The sequence below is a fragment of the Ursus maritimus genome, unplaced genomic scaffold, assembly GCF_017311325.1.
Source record: "Ursus maritimus isolate PB19 unplaced genomic scaffold, ASM1731132v1 scaffold_30, whole genome shotgun sequence".
Classification (NCBI taxonomy): domain Eukaryota; kingdom Metazoa; phylum Chordata; class Mammalia; order Carnivora; family Ursidae; genus Ursus; species Ursus maritimus.
In genome coordinates, this window is record NW_024425564.1 from 5,105,920 (window position 1) to 5,121,880 (window position 15,961).

General features: G+C 56.4%; 3 protein-coding genes and 1 long non-coding RNA gene across 8 annotated transcripts; 1 reads left to right on the plus strand and 3 right to left on the minus strand.

Annotated features, from left to right (window-relative positions):
• Positions 1-1,294, minus strand: LOC121106051. Its single transcript, XR_005838750.1, has 3 exons — positions 1,133-1,294; positions 889-1,026; positions 1-103 (listed from the first exon to the last, which is right to left on the minus strand). It is a non-coding gene; the product is annotated as an uncharacterized LOC121106051 (long non-coding RNA).
• A 1,672-nt stretch (positions 1,295-2,966) lies between these two features.
• HSD17B8 (hydroxysteroid 17-beta dehydrogenase 8) lies at positions 2,967-5,201 on the minus strand. 3 transcript variants are annotated; one of them, XM_008693444.2, is made up of 9 exons: positions 5,098-5,200; positions 4,693-4,910; positions 4,478-4,594; positions 4,274-4,366; positions 4,086-4,171; positions 3,881-3,965; positions 3,626-3,668; positions 3,351-3,425; positions 2,967-3,160 (listed from the first exon to the last, which is right to left on the minus strand). In XM_008693444.2, the coding sequence occupies exons 1-9, from the start codon at positions 5,141-5,143 to the stop codon at positions 3,144-3,146; spliced, it is 780 nt and encodes a 259-aa protein (XP_008691666.1). In that variant the 5' UTR covers positions 5,144-5,200; the 3' UTR covers positions 2,967-3,143. The 3 variants fall into 3 exon arrangements, with proteins under 3 accessions (XP_008691666.1, XP_040500707.1, XP_040500709.1); XM_040644773.1 differs by lacking the exon at positions 3,626-3,668 and having other exon boundaries at positions 5,098-5,201; XM_040644775.1 differs by lacking the exon at positions 3,626-3,668 and having other exon boundaries at positions 5,020-5,152.
• Positions 5,202-5,373: 172 nt separating this feature from the next.
• On the minus strand, positions 5,374-9,010 carry SLC39A7 (solute carrier family 39 member 7). 2 transcript variants are annotated; one of them, XM_008693446.2, is made up of 8 exons: positions 8,872-9,010; positions 8,146-8,560; positions 7,888-8,056; positions 7,673-7,726; positions 7,370-7,540; positions 7,085-7,225; positions 6,679-6,875; positions 5,374-6,237 (listed from the first exon to the last, which is right to left on the minus strand). In XM_008693446.2, the coding sequence occupies exons 2-8, from the start codon at positions 8,554-8,556 to the stop codon at positions 5,965-5,967; spliced, it is 1,416 nt and encodes a 471-aa protein (XP_008691668.1). In that variant the 5' UTR covers positions 8,557-8,560; positions 8,872-9,010; the 3' UTR covers positions 5,374-5,964. The 2 variants fall into 2 exon arrangements, with proteins under 2 accessions (XP_008691668.1, XP_008691669.1); XM_008693447.2 differs by lacking the exon at positions 8,872-9,010 and having other exon boundaries at positions 7,888-8,040; positions 8,414-8,465.
• A 169-nt stretch (positions 9,011-9,179) lies between these two features.
• Positions 9,180-15,824, plus strand: RXRB (retinoid X receptor beta). Of its 2 annotated transcripts, none has more exons than XM_040644771.1 (10): positions 9,180-9,566; positions 10,234-10,481; positions 10,992-11,148; positions 11,518-11,697; positions 12,788-12,960; positions 13,359-13,488; positions 13,686-13,818; positions 13,922-14,025; positions 14,332-14,437; positions 14,542-15,824. In XM_040644771.1, exons 1-10 carry the CDS (start codon positions 9,335-9,337, stop codon positions 14,687-14,689), a joined length of 1,611 nt encoding a protein of 536 aa, XP_040500705.1. In that variant the 5' UTR covers positions 9,180-9,334; the 3' UTR covers positions 14,690-15,824. The 2 variants fall into 2 exon arrangements, with proteins under 2 accessions (XP_040500705.1, XP_040500706.1); XM_040644772.1 differs by having other exon boundaries at positions 13,934-14,025.
• Positions 15,825-15,961: the final 137 nt, after the last annotated feature.

The following is a 15,961-nucleotide window of genomic DNA, read 5'->3' on the forward strand; positions in this document are numbered from 1 at the left end:
TGGTCATTGTATTCTTCAGCATGTCCAGGCAGATGGGGCACATGAGCTCTGAATGCAGTGACCGAGGGGAGACCGCAATCTCTGTGCCATCCATGATGGCTTCCTGGAGGCATCGGTGAGTGGAGATGTGATGGTGGGTTGGGGGGAAAGGGGTTTTAGAAATAAGTGGTCCATGGAATGGGAATTTTGAAAAATACAGTGAAATAGCAGAATCTGGGGACCCCATGTTGGCCACTTGAGGAAGATGGTAATTCTGAGAGAGAGGAGCTTTGACTTGGGAGAGAATGGAAAACAGAAAGGATTAGCGCCCATTAACTAGAAGTAGGAGCTTCACAACAGGAGGATCTGAGGTGTGGCGAGAGGTCTGGGGGTGGGGGTGACACAGATTTGGAGTTTGGGGAGGACTGTTTCAACAGAATTTCTGAAAGTGTGGTCCAGGTTCGACCTGTATCAGAATCCCCTAGGGTACTTACTTAAAATGCAGACTCTGGGACCCCATCTCATTATCGTATCAGAATGTTGGGGGGTGGGGGAAGACGGAGAGGCTCCATTTTTAATAAACTTGGGAGGAAAGTCTTATGTGCACTTAGGAAGGAACAGTGAGCTGAGGAACAGTGAAGGTAATTTCTGTCTGTTTACTATCTTTCAGAGGAAGGCAGTCATACTTGCCCTAAGGCTGTGGCACTAGCTGATGTGAGGATTAAATGAGATAAATGTGAAGTGCTTGGAAAAGATTAAGGTGATTCAAAGGTAGGGCCGAGGGAGTCTGTGACATGGGGCAGGGTCCGCAGAATAGGGCAAAAAATGGAAAAGAGGCGGTGGGATGGGGTCTGTGGATTGAAAGGTTTGGGGAAGGAGAGTAAGCTGTGAAGGGAGGGTCCCTGTCACCTGCGGGGTCCGGTGGAGCTCATACAGACTCAGTTCCCACGTTTTGCTGGCATTCTGGGCATTCGCCGGCGTCGTCATGGTGACCGGGCACAGACCCCCACTAGGGCTCCGCAGCGGTGGAGGAGGAGGAGAGGTAGGCTGGGGAGAGGGGGAAGGGGGAAGGGGTGTTAGGGGGGCCGCCCTCGCGCAGACCCCGCCCCTCCGGTGGCTCCCCCCACCCCCCTCGCGCCGCGCTGCCCCTCACCCGGCTCCAGCCGTCCGCGCCCCCGTTGCCGCAGCGCCTCTCCCTGGGCCCGGGCTCCCAGCCCCAGTTCGCTCGGTCCGCAGCTGCTGCTCAGACAGCAGCTCCCGCCGCCGCCGCCGCCATGGCCCGGGCGCTGGGGCTCTACGTCACTTCCGTCTGTCCCTCCACTACACCCCCCCACCCCCGCCAGCGGAGACGTCACCCGCCGCTCGGGGCTCGGGTGGAACGCGACGTGGGCGCCCGGGTACCCCGCCTTCGGGACGCGCCTGTAGAGCCGGCGTCCCCGGAGTCCCGAGCTACGTGGGGACCCCTGGGTCCCAATCCCCGGGCCGGCACCGTCGCGCTGCCAACCTTAGCCACAGTTCCCTTCCCGAGGTCCCCACCCGGGGCCTCCGCTCCGGAGGGCGGGGCCTGGGATCTTTTGGACCCCGGGAGGGGACAGAAGGGTTGGAAAAGGGGCCACCTCCCCCACTCCGCGTCCCCTAGCGGCTCTGGGGAACAGCTGCCCCCCTCCCCACAACTTCTCCGTAACCCCAGCCCGGCATTCGGGGAGGGGAGGAGAAGGGAGGGGGGAAGGCTGCAAAGGATCCTCGGCCGCTTCAGTCTTCCAGTCCTGTGAATGCAACTAAATCCGGATGAGCCCGGGATTCCCCTTACCACCCTGGGGACTTGCTCCACCCTCCGCTTTGGTTCTCCCTTGACCCTCCGACCCGCTCTCCCCTCGAGGTTTGGGGGCGGCGGCTCGGGACGTCCAGACTCAACTCTCGGCCAGAGCCATAGACTCGAGAATTGCGTTTGGACAATCAAGAGCCGCGGCCCGGGGCGGGGGAGGGAGGCGCACGGGAGGAACGGGGGAATGGAGACACCACGCGGAAGCAGGGACACACACACACAAGATGGGGCCCCTATAGGGGAGGGGGTGTGCGTGTGTGGGTGGGTGGGGGCACAAGGGGCAGAATGTCTGGAGTGGGAAGCGGGCAGGAGCCTCCTCCAGGACTTTCCAGTAAAGGAAGGGGACGGGGAGGAAAGAGAAGAGGAAGGGGCAGAGCGATCCCCCATTGAGGGCAGGGGATGAGATGGGGGGGGGGCGGAGGTAGTGGTGGAAAGAGACCGTGGTGGGCGTCCTGTCTCCTCCAGCCTGAGCTGGGGTTCCCGGACTTGGGCTGCAGCTGCCAGGGGGTAGCCTGTTTCTGGGACAAGGCAGCAGTGGGTCCCCTCGCCCCCTCCCCCAGTTCCCCCCTACTTCCCTGTCCTCTCCTTCAGTCCGTGGCCAGTCCTTATGTGGGCTCCAGAGTCGATTAGCGCGGACCCCCTCCCCTTCCTCCTCCTCCTCCCAGCCCCCTCCCTTCTGCTCTCCTCCAGCCCCTTTCATCGGCTGGTCCATTCCCCTAATCCTGGCCCCCTCCCCTAATCCCCCCACCCGACCCCGGGCCGGCTGCAGCTATTGTAAGGTGGAGAGAAAGGGGAGGGGGGATTCAGAGAAGGGAGAGGGGTGGGGGAGGGCCACCTGTTCCAAGACCCCCTCCCAAGGCCAGACTGGACACTGGGATGGGGCCATGAACAAACCACCCTTGGGGACCGTAAGGACCCAGGGAATTGGGGGGAGGGGATTGGGGCTGCAGGACCAGTGGAAGGGGGTGGGGCAGAGACCCCATCCCTCTAAAAAAACCCAGAGTGTCACGCATACACAGTGACACACACTCTCTCCTCTCACACCCGGCGGCGGGGGTTGCCCTGGGAGACCAGGCAGTGAAAGGGAACAATCCTTCGGGAAAGGGAAAGGAGGGGGAGGTGGGAAAGGGTCTGAGGGCTTAGACACAAGAAGAACCGGAGGTGGCAGGGAAGAGGATTTGGAATTTATTAGGGTCACAAGCACCCCTGCCTCCCATATTCAGCATTCCAGAGCCATACACTGCCACCCCTTTTGTAGCCTGGGAACTCAGAGTCCTCATCAGCAGGAGGCCCGGTGGAGTGGTGGGGGAGTGAGCAGAGTCCAGGGTCCGTGAGGCAGTTACATGAAAAGACCTCCTGGGAGGGGCAGAAACATTTGGACAGATGCATAGGTGGAGACAAATGGGCTGGGGGGGCGCCCACTTCGGTCCCTCGCCCATGGGAACTTCTGCTCTTCCCGCAGTGGCTCCAGACTCCCTTCACTTGCATTCTCCTATCATCTGGGTTCCACTTCTCTGCCCTCTCCCTCCCCATGATGGCCTCATACCAGTGACTTCCACTGAGGCCCCTGTGATGTATCCACTGTCTTCAGATGCCAAGAATGCAACCACATCTGCCACATCTATGGGAATGATGGGGAGAAGGCAGAATTCTACTCACTCTCATGGACCCAAAGTCATCACCTCCCACCAGAACCCCTCCTCACCAACACACACACTCCATCCACCAATCCTAGTGAAATCCTCTCAGATACCACAGACTTGGGGATCTCTTCATTCAGGCCCCCTCCTCCCTAGGGCCTCCTCCTCACTCAGTGCTCACCCTCAGGATCCCCCATATGTCCCATCGGGATCATTCCAATCACCTGTAAGAAAATACTCATAAATGGGTGAAAGTTTCTTTTATGGATTTTTTTTTTTTTTGTAGGCTGAGTCTGTGACCCTTTTTCCTTTTGCCTCCTTTCCTTGTACACTTATTGAATATCTACTATTTGCCAGGCCCTGTGCCCAGATTCTCTCTGAAGCCCAGAGAGATTGTGTATCTGAATGATTCTGCCCTCTACCCACAGCCTCCTACCTTGTCCAGCACTTGCTGTGGCACTTTCTGTGTCATGGGTGTTGTAATGAACCCCGGGAGGACAGAGTTACAGCGGATCCCATGTCTGTGGAAGGGAGAGTGGCTGCTGACTCTGGAGAGCACTGAGCACTGACCTGCCCCCCTCCCCCAGACCTCCCACATGCTTCAGCAAATCCCTCTGTATCCCCAGGGGTGTCTGACCAACCGTCCAAGCTCCCGAGCCGCAGTCTGAGTCAGCCCAATCACTCCAGCCTTGGATGCTGCGTAGTTTGTCTGTCCCATGTTCCCCACCTATAGGTGAGTCAGAGATTTGGGATGAGTCAGGAGTCCCAAGGAGGGGCTCTCCTTTCTATGTCCAACTAGCTGGCTAACCTCATCCCAACTCAATCTGACCTTCCCTGTGATGCTACTGATGTTGATGATGGACCCATGGCAACCACTGGACACCAGGGCTTGGGCTGCAGCCTGAGTGACTAGAAAGATGCCCTGGTGAGGAAAGAGTAACAAGGCAGAAAGGATTAGCTGGGGTGACAGTCTTCTTCCAGCTCCCTCCCCCAGGCTGGCGGAGCCAGAAGTCACAGGTTCAGAGGTCGCCACCTTGAGATTGACAGCTATGACTCTGTCCCAGTCATCCTCAGACATGTGGAGCAGAAACTCATCCCTGGTGATCCCCGCACAGGACACAACGACAGATGGCGGGCGAGAAAAGCAGGCCTATGGAAGGGGGCGGTTACACACCAAAACCCAAGTAGAGCCCGGGCAGTGGAGGCAATGTCGGCTCTTTAAAGAGGGCGAGGTCCTGTCGCGTTCACCTGTACTTGTTCCAGCAGGCACCTGACCGCCCCGGCTTCAGACACGTCAGCCTGGAAGGCGGCGTGGGCCCCGCCGGGCGCCACCTCCTCGCTCCCCTGCCCGCCCAGCAGGCACACCGTCTCGCATGCCGCCGCCCTATCCAAGTCGCAAGCGGCCACGGTGGCCCCCTCTCTGGCCAGGCGCACACTGACGGCCCGGCCGATGCCGCTACCCGCGCCTGAGGTGAAAGAGAACACGCGGGAGGGGGGACACGGGAGGAGTGGGCAAGGGTCAGACGTCAACAGGGTGCAAAGTTAGTAAAATATGGACCGGGGACCAGAGCTCACAGCGCCTGTAGACGCCGAGGGCGCGCCCCCGACAGCACTCCGGCATCCCAACCCGCCCGGGGATGGTATCCCCTCAACCTGTGACCAGGGCCAGCGCGGAGCGGAGCCTGAGCTGAGACGCCATGTCCGGCGGTGGGCGGGCGGGCACACAGCACTGAGCCAATCCTAGCGCAGAGGGGGCGTGGCAGGAGCAAAGCCGCGCCAATCTAAGCTAGGCCAGCGTTGGGCCATCCGCAGCCACCAGCACAGGCTGACCTCCCACCATGGGGGCAGGGCCAGTCACCACCACTTGGGGGCCTGGGGAGTGGGAAGATGAGGGGCCCCCATTCTTCCAAAAAAGACAAAGACCGCGTGTGGGGTGGATGATCCGACGACTTTATTTCCGGTCACCACCCCTACCCCTCGATTCAAACAGTGATATCAAAAGAATAGAAAAAAGAAATCAGGCCAGGAGATTAGCAACCCACCTCCCCCCTCAATCACTCCCCAATCAGGACACACGATTGATGTTTAATTGATGTATATCCCCGACTCTTCCAGCTCTGACTTCCACCAACAGGTGGGAGGGGGAGGGGGGCCTTGGAAGAAACCTGTGTGTGGTAGCTTGGTCCTCTGAAAACAGGTTCGGTAGGGTACACGGCATAGGCTGTCATCACCCCTCTCTTTTCCAGCCTTCTTCATGGCCCCATTTAGCCCCCAAACCCAACAACATGGTCAGCACATGACTAACACTATGGTCCCTCTGACTTCTCACTCTCACTTCTGCAGCTCCTGTAAGACTGCAAAATCTTAATGGCCCTAATGCCAAAGTCACCACTTCCCTAGGATACAACTTCCTTTGGCAGATGTACCTGGCCAGGGCCCCCAACCTCCACAGACCCCTGACCTGGAGGACTTAAGAGGCTAGAGGTTTGGGGCTGGGGTGGGGGCCATTTACCCCACCTCTCACTCGAGGTGGGCTATCAGCACCATCATGACAACTCCCCCCAGCAGTCCCAGCACCTCCAGAAGTGACTGCAATGGTGATGCCTCCCTCAACAGCTCAGGCAACACGGACACCGTTGCTACGTAGATAAAGCCACCTGCAGTGAATGGCAGAACCCAGCCAGGACCTGTACCACCGGCAACTTCACTGCCCACTGCCCCTCCTTCAGTTAGGAGGGCACAGGCTGTGCCTGCCAGCGCCCCTATTGCCGTCAGTAGTTGCAGACGCATCGCCTGGTGGGCAGAAAAGACAGAAAGGTACTCAACAACATCTAAAGACGGTCAGTGGTTAGGCATGTCTCGTGGTGTATAGGTATATATGAGCATGATGCATGTCTTTGGGGACTAAAGGCTAAGGCAAAAACAAGAGGATCTAGAATAGACGCTTTCTGAAAAATCTTAAAATATCAAAAAGGTCCTTCCTACAGACCTTCTGATTGAGTAGATTACAGTGACAGACCCTCATAAACCATTCAGATGGTTTGTGGACCATAGTTCAAGAAATATTCAGCCACAGGGCAAAGAAACAGAATTTCTTCCCCCTCATTTCTGGACGAGTTGTTGTTCGTAACAGTACAGCTTGTTGGGAACTAAGGAGAGGTGATTGTGGGTTTTGGGCGGGTGAGCAGGAAGTAGAGTTTGAGGCAATCATGTCTGATGCACATCATCACCAACCTGCTTTTTGCTGCACCCAGACTGGACCAGGATGGCAAAGTCCCCAACTTCATGGGGCACTTCGTGTAGCAGGACAGTCATTGTGGTCAGGATCCCTAGCCCCCGACCTCCTCTAAATGAAGCACCAATGGCCAGACCATCTGTGAAGTTGTGTGCCAGGTCAGCAGCCAGATTCAGGTATCCTGATACACGTAGGTCTTGTACAAGTGGAAAGGAAGACAAAATGATTACAGACATCTATCACTCCTAATTCCAGCCCTGGTCAGCCACTATCACATCTCCCCTCAGAGATCACTTCATACCCAGCCCCTTCAGATTTCCCAGACACCTGCCATTACCCACAGTGCACATTCCATGTGAAACATGATATCCCTTGCCCAAGTTTATCAATAACCCTGGCCCTCACCTGAACCTGTTTTTTCTTCTTCAGAATTCTGAGGTCTCACCGGGCCATCTTTGAGCCCTGTGCTTCCTCCTTTCCTCTTCCGAGGCCCACCTGCTTCCTTTTCTTCTTCCTCTGAGCTCTGTTTCTCCTTTGAAGGACGCTCTGAGGGTAGAAGTTGGTAAGAGTGGAGAACAGAGATCTCCAAAAATGTCCTCAAAAGGGAAGTCCCCTCCCACCCAAGAGCCATAGCATGAGGGGATTCTGAGGCAGGCAAGGTGCTTTTTAAGAAAATGTTCCTGGACTTACCCTGTTTTCCATGCCCATGACTTCCCCGTGTGTGACCATGAGCATGTCCATGCCCATGTCCATGACTGTGTCCATGTCCTCCTTTCACATGTCTCACAAATTTCTCCACCACAAGAAAGGCAACAATTCCACTGAGGACCCACAATCCCACAGACAGAATGGGGCCCTGGCCTGGAAATAAAGGCACTGAGACATTAAGGGAGATGTGGATTCCAGACTCCTCTTCCCCAAGTGCGGGAAGAGAATAGGGAGGGAAAGACCTTCCCCAACATCCCAACACATCTCCATCTACCCCTTCCTCACCACTGTGAGAGTGTCCATGTCCAGGCTGCTCCAGATGGTGGTGAGAATGAGGTTCTAGAGAAAGGGTGAGGAAAGGTCAAATGAGAGAATACCCTGCCCAAGTGGCATGCATTTGGTGGAATATTGGAAAGTCAGGGATGACAAAGGGGAAAGAACCCTTTTGCTCAAAAAATAAAACATATTAAGATTTGCAGTAGTGGCCAAAGATCACTTACCCAGGGCATGAGGGATGAGGTGCAGAAAGGCATCTCCCAAGAGCCCACCTGAAGCAAAACTGAGCAAGATCTGGAGCAGAGAGCGATGCCGGGGGGAGTTTGATTCCACAGGAATAAGGAAGAGGACAAAAAATGGAGCTGCAGAGATCAGAACTGTGGCCCCCAGTGCCTGGTGAGGGGAGAGTCGGGGTCAAGAGGTGCGGGGTTTCCCAACAATCCAGAACCGGCCCCTCTCTCCCCCATCCCTTGGGGACTCACATAGGCCCAGAGAGTGACAGTGTCCAGGTCCTGCTTGATGCCTGGAGCCCCAGACTCCCCAAAGCCTCCATGGCTGTGCTCATGGTCATGTCCATGCCCTCTGTGGTAGAGGTTCTCATGTGATTGGCCATGGCTATGGCCATGGTGCAAATCCTCATGTGAATGTCCATGTTCGTGACCGTGGGTATGCCCGTGCCAGATGCTCTCGTGAGTGTGGCCATGGCCATGGGCATGGCTGTGGCCATGGTGGAAATCCTCATGTGAGCGCCTGTGGCTGTGGCCATGGAAGTCCTCGTGCAGGTCCTCGTGCAGGTCGCCATGACCCCCGTGTCCGGCCACTAGCAGCCCCAAGGCCGCCCAGGTCAGCAGTCCCACGGCCACCCAGTGGGGGGCCCCCAGGCCTCTGGCCATCACGCTGACCAGAGGGACAGAGACAGTGACTCCACTTGACCCTCAACTCTACACCTATGAGGGGTCAGCTTTACTCCGTTCGTGCCCTCCGTCCACTTCTATGGGCCGCTACCCAATTCTGCTCTGTCCCCACCCACATTGTTCCCAAGACTCGGTCTCTTTATCTCAACCCCCCTCCCGGATATAGGGCCCCCGGGACACCACTCTAGGCTTTGAGCCTCTACTTTACGGACTCTCTGGGCCCTAGTCTCTATGATCCACTAGGTAGTGGAAAAGGCCTGGAAAGGACGGTAGGGTAAGGCAGGGAGTTCTCACCGGCTTCGGGATCCTCTCCTTTCCCGGTTTGCTCGGACGTGGCAGTCCCCGCCTCTGGCTCCCGCGAGAACAGGAAATTCCGTTCCACCTCGGTCCGGATACCTTTACCAATATGGCGGCACTCTGGTGGCGGCCCAGCCGCCCTGCTCTGGCGCGCATGCGCGGGTGTGGAGGTTATTTGAGGGGAGGCTGGGCGAGGCCGGCTAACAGGGCCGAGGAGACCGCCTCCTCCGTTTCCAACTAGACGAGGGGGCGGGAACTAGCGCCGAGACTTCCCGTCTATACCAAGATGGCTGCCATATCGGCGCTGTCATTTTGGTACAGAGCACATCGAAGCGCTTAATTCGACCCGGTTCAGGCCAGAGTCTTTTTCTCTGGGGCTTCCTCGTGCTCAGCTAGTCCCCTGGTCAATATTTGGGAATCCCTGGTACCTCTTCGGTATCCTTGCACTCAGCCAAGAATCATGTCTTGGGCTGCTCGCCCGCCCTTCCTCCCCCAGCGGCATGCCGCAGGGCAGTGTGGGCCGGTGGGGGTGCGAAAAGAAATGCATTGTGGGGTCGCCTCCCGGTGGCGGCGGCGACGGCCCTGGCTGGATCCCGCAGCGGCGGCGGCGGCGGCAGCAGCCGGAGAACAACAAACCCCGGAGCCGGAGCCGGGGGAGGCTGGACGGGACGGGATGGGCGACAGCGGGCGGGGTGAGTGTCCTAGCGGACGGACAAGCGAACCAGTGACCGCGTTATCTGCGACCCCTCCCCCCGTCCCCTGGCGCTCTTTCCCTGGCGCTCCCGCCCCCTTGTTTGTAAACATGCGTCCCCTCCCTCCCGAGGGCCTTAGCGCCCTCCCCCCCGGGGCGGGGCGGGGAGGGGGAGCTTCCGCCCTCCTAGCTTTGGCTGTTTGAGGTCCTACAATCTGGAGGTCCCGGGCGTGGGACACGAGTCCTCGAGTTTGGGACTCTGGATGGTTGAAGGCAGATCCTGCGTCCTAGGAGGGGTCTCTTCCGCCTCTTTTCCTTGTACAGTCCGGCTACAAGCTGGGAATGGAGGGGCCGTCAGTTCCACCCCACGTGCTGCCCCACCCACATAAGACATGTCTGGCTTGGGGTGACCAAATGCATTGCTTGGAATTCTCCCTCGCCTGAACTAGCCTGTCTTTTGTCAACCCCCTCCTCTCAGCGCAATTAGGAGTTAAACCGTGTTTGACAACAGGGTCTTTCTGGACATGAGGATGAGTGGGGTGGGTTGGAGTGGGGTGCGGCGGGGGATTAGAGAGAATTAAAGTCTCCAGTTGGATGATCTAAGACTCATTTTCTCTTTTTGTCTTTCTGTCTGTGTGTCTCTGTGCCTGTATGTACCCCTCCCTCAGACTCCCGAAGCCCAGACAGTTCCTCCCCGAATCCCCTTCCCCAGGGGGCCCCTCCGCCTTCTCCTCCTGGGCTACCCTTACCACCTTCAGCAGCCTCATCCCTTGGAGGCTCCGGGGCCCCACCCCCACCCCCGATGCCACCCCCCCCACTGGGCTCCCCATTCCCGGTCATCAGCTCTTCCATGGGGTCCCCTGGTCTGCCCCCTCCAGCTCCCCCAGGATTCTCCGGGCCTGTCAGCAGTCCCCAGGTGAGAGGTCATGGCTCACTGACTGCCTCTCCACTTTCATTTCCTTGTTTTCCTTGTGACCCCAGATCCTTGTGTGAACTTCCCCATGGCCCACTGACCTTCCAGTCCTCTAATCCTGGCAGGCCTGTGGTCCTTGTGAGACCCCTTGCCCTTTCTGAGGTGACTGATATTTCAGTGCATGCTTCCTCCCCAGCTCTATAAAAGAACCCTGATATTCTGATGTCCCTTTCATCTATCAGTTATTTTTGCCCTTTTTGTCCCATCCGCCATCCTGAGATACATGCCCTTCAGGGCCCCTGTATTGCACAGTTTCAGGGAAAACTGTATGTCTAATCTCTTTGGGGTTGTGCTCCAGGGGTGGCCCTTCACATAGACTGCAGTGTAAATCATGTCCTCTGTAATGTGCAATGCAGGGCCCTGCCTCGGTGGTAGGGGATGATTTCCATGATCTCTGAGAGATTCTCCTTCCCAATGAGTCTCCCTGTGACTTCCCTATTTCCCCCATCCCAGATTAACTCAACAGTGTCGCTCCCTGGGGGTGGGTCTGGCCCCCCTGAAGATGTGAAGCCACCAGTCTTAGGGGTCCGGGGCCTGCACTGTCCACCCCCTCCAGGTGGCCCTGGGGCTGGCAAACGGCTCTGTGCAATCTGCGGGGACCGAAGCTCAGGTATGGGGCTTAGAGGATCACCAGAGAGAAAGAAAGAGTCTGGCATTTACCATCACCTGTGGGATTCCCAGGGACTCACAGGGTTGCATTGGAGCAGGTGGGTGGGGGGAAGCCTGGTGATAGGTAAGGAACCTGAAGCTCGGATATGGGATGGGGGATGGTCAGAGGAAAGAGGGGGCTGGTATAATAGGGTTTTTGAACAGTGAGGAGCGTGGGATTGGATCATCCCTTGTGTCCAGGTTCCCCATCTCTGGATTTGGCAAACACACAATGGATTTAAGCTAAGTTTGCTGGGGGCAAGTTGGCAAGAGACTTAATGGTGAGGGATCTCTGTGCAGCCTTGTTGTTGCTATTCCCCTCGCCTTCTAGGCAAACACTATGGGGTTTACAGCTGTGAGGGCTGCAAAGGCTTCTTCAAGCGCACCATCCGTAAGGACCTGACGTACTCGTGCCGGGACAACAAGGACTGCACTGTGGACAAGCGCCAGCGAAACCGCTGTCAGTACTGCCGCTATCAGAAGTGCCTGGCCACCGGCATGAAGAGGGAGGGTAAGGGCTGCGTCAGCCAGGCTTCCTGGTCTACGCTGTGGGAGAGGAGGGAGGAGGTGGAGGGAGACTGCAGGAAACCACAGACTACACCTCTCAGGACTGGACTGTTCTCTCTCCTCCTCCAGAGGGCGATATTTGATTTCTCTCTTCCCTCATCAGCTCTTGTCCCTGGTATCCTGCTCAGTTCTCTTGAGTTTCCTTCTTAATGGGGGTGCTTTTCTGTGGACTGCCCGGATGACCCCTCCCTCCCTAGTGCTAGGTAGGATGACCTTTCCTTACCCACGATGGACTTCTCTTTCTCCCCTTAAGTTACCTGAATAGTCCCTCCTCTTTGACCCGATGGTTGCTTATCTGTGGTCCCTCCTGCAAAGTCTGGGACTCCACTCTTTTAAGTTACAGACTTTACTGAAGATCTCAGGGCTGCCTTCGCTTTTCTTTATCTTATCTTCTTAACTCTGATTCTGAAATTCTCAGATACTTTGTGGTGTCTTAGTCAAGTCGCTCATTTTAGAGAAGATGAGCCTGAGGACTGGTTTTCCCAAGGTCATGTAACAAAGGAGGGGCAGGGCTGGGACCAGAACCCATCCTTGAAGACCCAGGCCAGTGATCCTTTCACTGCCTCTCTGTTGAATCAGGAGAGCATCAGATTTGCAGTGAGGCACACTTGGGTTTAGATGGATGACTTGCCGTATTATGTGAACTTGGGCAAGCTGTCTAACTTCTCCAAGCCCTAAATTGTTCATTGTTAATAACAGGGATAAGAGCTCACAGGATTCTTACAATAATTGAGGAAATGTTGAAATGTATTTTCACATTTCTTACCATGTAGTTGGTCCTCAGTTTAAACGTTAGCTTTCTCCCTCATCCTTTACCCTCCCTTCCCCTCCTCTTCTTGGTTTATTTTTTAGCCCTTTTATAACTCCTGCTTCCAGACTGCCCCTAGTCCACCATTGCTAGTGACTCCCCCAACTCCTATAAATATCTCCTAAGGGCCGTGAGAACCCTGATAAGACCCTAGGGACATTTCACATCCCCTCATGGCTGATTGTTGACTTTCCCCTTTTTCTTTTCCTCGTTTTCCCATCCCCAGCGGTACAGGAGGAGCGTCAGCGGGGGAAGGACAAGGACGGGGATGGGGAGGGGGCTGGGGGAGCCCCCGAGGAGATGCCTGTGGACAGGATCCTGGAGGCAGAGCTTGCTGTGGAGCAGAAGAGTGACCAGGGCGTTGAGGGTCCTGGGGGAACCGGGGGTAGCGGCAGCAGCGTGAGTGATGGGGTCAATCCAGTCTCTTTCCTGATGGGGGTTGGGGGATGGGAGTCTAGGTTGTTTCTATTTCCCTCTCCACTCCCTTTCCCTCCCAACCCCCCCTAACACTGCCTGGGACTGGAAGTACTGCCAAACAAGGTCTCTCAAACATCTGAGGTGGGTGTGATAGTTTTTTCTGTCCCCATCCCAAAACAACCCAGTGGCAGAACCACAGAGAAGTCCTAAATACGTAATTGTTTTCACGAATGCCAGAGGAGAAGCCTGACTTACATGGATTGGTTCAGATGGTTTGAAGGGAGACTCCTTTAAGCAGGTGGTGTCAGAAACCTCTTGCAAGGGGGGGCTTCCACTGTACCTCTAGACCTTCTATAACTCTTACCCCTCCTCCCCTGCAGCCAAATGACCCCGTGACTAACATCTGTCAGGCAGCTGACAAACAACTATTCACGCTTGTTGAGTGGGCGAAGAGGATCCCTCACTTTTCCTCCTTGCCTCTGGATGACCAGGTCATTTTGCTACGGGCAGGTCAGTGACCTTGGATCCCCTTGAGCTCTTGACATATGACCCCTGCTTGACCTTCTGACCTTCAGTGACCCAGTGCATACTTACATACCAAGGGGGCCAAGTTCATTGACCTCACCAATTCTTTTTCTCTTCTCCTGATATGCTTTGAATCCCATGGTCTGATCTCTGGCTCCCGACCCTTGCTGCCCCCAACCCAGGCTGGAATGAGCTCCTCATTGCTTCCTTCTCCCACCGATCCATTGATGTCCGAGATGGTATCCTCCTCGCCACAGGTCTTCATGTGCACCGCAACTCAGCCCATTCTGCAGGCGTGGGAGCCATCTTTGATCGGTCAGTGGCCCTCGGCTGGGCTGGCCTGTAGGTAGAGGGGGTGGGGCTATAGGCTGGTCCGTGTCCAAGGCTGGCTGAGCTGTGACCTTTGAGTGACCTGCAGGTCCCTCTCCAGGGTGCTGACAGAGCTAGTGTCCAAAATGCGTGACATGAGGATGGACAAGACAGAGCTTGGCTGCCTGAGGGCAATCATTCTGTTCAATCCAGGTAAGAGGAGGATCACCCCTGTCTCTCAAGACCAAGGCAACCTTGGAGCCTCCTCTTCTCCAGAGACTCCTAAGTTACCCAGCTATCCCCCTCAACCCGGAAATCTCCCAGCTGACCAAGAAAAACCCACATCCACTGATACATTCCCCTTTGACCCCGTTCCATAACTTGCCCTGCTTCCCTTGCCAGGCATCTGGTAAAGGGCCAGTAGGTGGGGCCCAAAAGGGACATTGTGTGGGCCACATTTCCACATTTGTGCTGACTTGATTTGTCGTCTTCTTCCTCCTCTTTTCCCTGCCATCCCAGATGCCAAGGGCCTCTCCAACCCTAGTGAGGTGGAGGTTCTGCGGGAGAAAGTGTACGCATCACTGGAGACCTATTGCAAGCAGAAGTACCCTGAGCAGCAGGGACGGTGAGAAGGAGCTGTGGGGGTGAGGGGTTGTGGGGTGCTGTGAGGGTGTGTCCAGGGCCCATGTGGTTCCAGGTTCCAGCTGTCTTCTCCCACCTCTACCTCAGGTTTGCCAAGTTGCTGCTACGTCTTCCTGCCCTCAGGTCCATCGGCCTTAAGTGTCTAGAGCATCTGTTTTTCTTCAAGCTCATTGGAGACACCCCCATTGACACCTTCCTCATGGAGATGCTTGAGGCTCCCCACCAGCTGGCCTGAGCCCAGACCCAAACGTGGTTCTCCTCACACCTGAGGAGTACACATCTGAGGGGGACTCCAGCCTTGAGGCATGGTGGGGAGGGGCCATGCCCTAGAATCTTGGTGGGGCGAGGAGTCCAGGGCAGAGCTGAGACCTCCGAGGGGATCCATAAACCCTCCAGGAGGTTTGCGTGATATCCCAAGTCAGAGGGGACCCCAGATCCTTGTGAGGGCTGGACCTCTCCTTCAGTGGCCTCGAGTCTCTGAATTTGTCTGGGTCTGCCATGATTTGGGGTGATTTCTCACCTTCTGCCTGGAACGATCTCTCCCTCCCCCAGCACAAAGCACTGGCCTTGCTCACAGGACCTTGCTTCCTTCTCATCTTGCCTCACTTAGCTACCCATGTGAAGAGAGAAAATGGGAATTCGCCCAGAGATGGATATTGGGGGGCAGGCCCCCCAAACTGACGGACATGGGAATAGCGGTCTGACAGGCCTTCCTTGAGGCCTTGACAGCCTTGACAGTAGCCCAGCAGGTGGGGGCTACTCTGGAAGAGGGAGGGGCCCTGTCACTCTCTCCTGTCCAGAGTCCCTCTCACACTTCACCTCCTGCTGCAGACTGAAAAATAAAAAGATGGTGGTGGTTAAGGGGTGGGTGGAGATGTAGGAACCCATCTGCTATTTTTAATTTCCTCTGAGGATAGAGACTTGCAGTTAGACTCAAAGAAGTACTGTACTTTCCCAGGTTGACTAAGAAATGCCAGTGGTGGAGGTGGTGTTTGGGAAAGGCTGGGCCCTGAGGTGGTCTGTCCCTGGAGCCCTTCAAGCACTGGCCTTCCCAACCCCCTCCCCCATCCCTTCTTGTCTTATTAGGGGAAGGGGCCTGGGATGTGATGGCAGGGTGGGGCAGGGGCTGGTTTGATGAGTAGTCCTCCGGCCCTTCCCTTCACAGCCTTCCCCCAGACCTGGGCACACACAGTGTAGCCTGGGGGACACAGGACCCTGGCCTGAGAATTGAGGGGGGATGGTCAGCCTGCAGAGATGGGGTGCTGGGGCTGCATGATTTTTGCCCTGCAGCTCTTCTCTCTGGGGTTCCTTTCCCTTCTCTTTCACTCACACATAAAATAGCTTTCAAATTAAAATCGCTGTTTTCTGGACTGAGGTGACTGTATTGGGGGGGCAGGACTGCGTCGGCTGCGTGTGGGGGGGTATCCGGTTGGGAGCTCGGGACACGCTCCCTTGACGCCGCCGCCGAGGTTCCCTGGGGCCCGAGAGGCGGGTACAGGGTGGGGGG

What these genes read in the sequence shown, in the direction of transcription:
- HSD17B8 (XM_040644773.1), bottom strand. Translation starts at nt 5,143, where the DNA reads ATGGCGTCTCAGCTCAGGCTCCGCTCCGCGCTGGCCCTGGTCACAG. An exon ending in GCGGCTCGGGAGCTTGGACG is followed by an intron (nt 3,966 to 4,085) that starts GTTGGTCAGACA and finishes TCCCTTCCACAG; the next exon opens with ACATGGGATCCGCTGTAACT. An exon ending in GGCCTCAGTGGAAGTCACTG is followed by an intron (nt 3,161 to 3,350) that starts GTATGAGGCCAT and finishes TGCCCCTCCCAG; the next exon opens with GAGGTCTTTTCATGTAACTG.
- SLC39A7 (XM_008693446.2), bottom strand. Translation starts at nt 8,556, where the DNA reads ATGGCCAGAGGCCTGGGGGCCCCCCACTGGGTGGCCGTGGGACTGCTG. An exon ending in CTGTCACTCTCTGGGCCTAT is followed by an intron (nt 8,057 to 8,145) that starts GTGAGTCCCCAA and finishes TCCCCTCACCAG; the next exon opens with GCACTGGGGGCCACAGTTCT. An exon ending in CCTCATCCCTCATGCCCTGG is followed by an intron (nt 7,727 to 7,887) that starts GTAAGTGATCTT and finishes CCCTTTCTCTAG; the next exon opens with AACCTCATTCTCACCACCAT.
- RXRB (XM_040644771.1), top strand. Translation starts at nt 9,335, where the DNA reads ATGTCTTGGGCTGCTCGCCCGCCCTTCCTCCCCCAGCGGCATGCCGCA. An exon ending in GGCCTGTCAGCAGTCCCCAG is followed by an intron (nt 10,482 to 10,991) that starts GTGAGAGGTCAT and finishes CCCCCATCCCAG; the next exon opens with ATTAACTCAACAGTGTCGCT. An exon ending in CTGCGGGGACCGAAGCTCAG is followed by an intron (nt 11,149 to 11,517) that starts GTATGGGGCTTA and finishes CTCGCCTTCTAG; the next exon opens with GCAAACACTATGGGGTTTAC.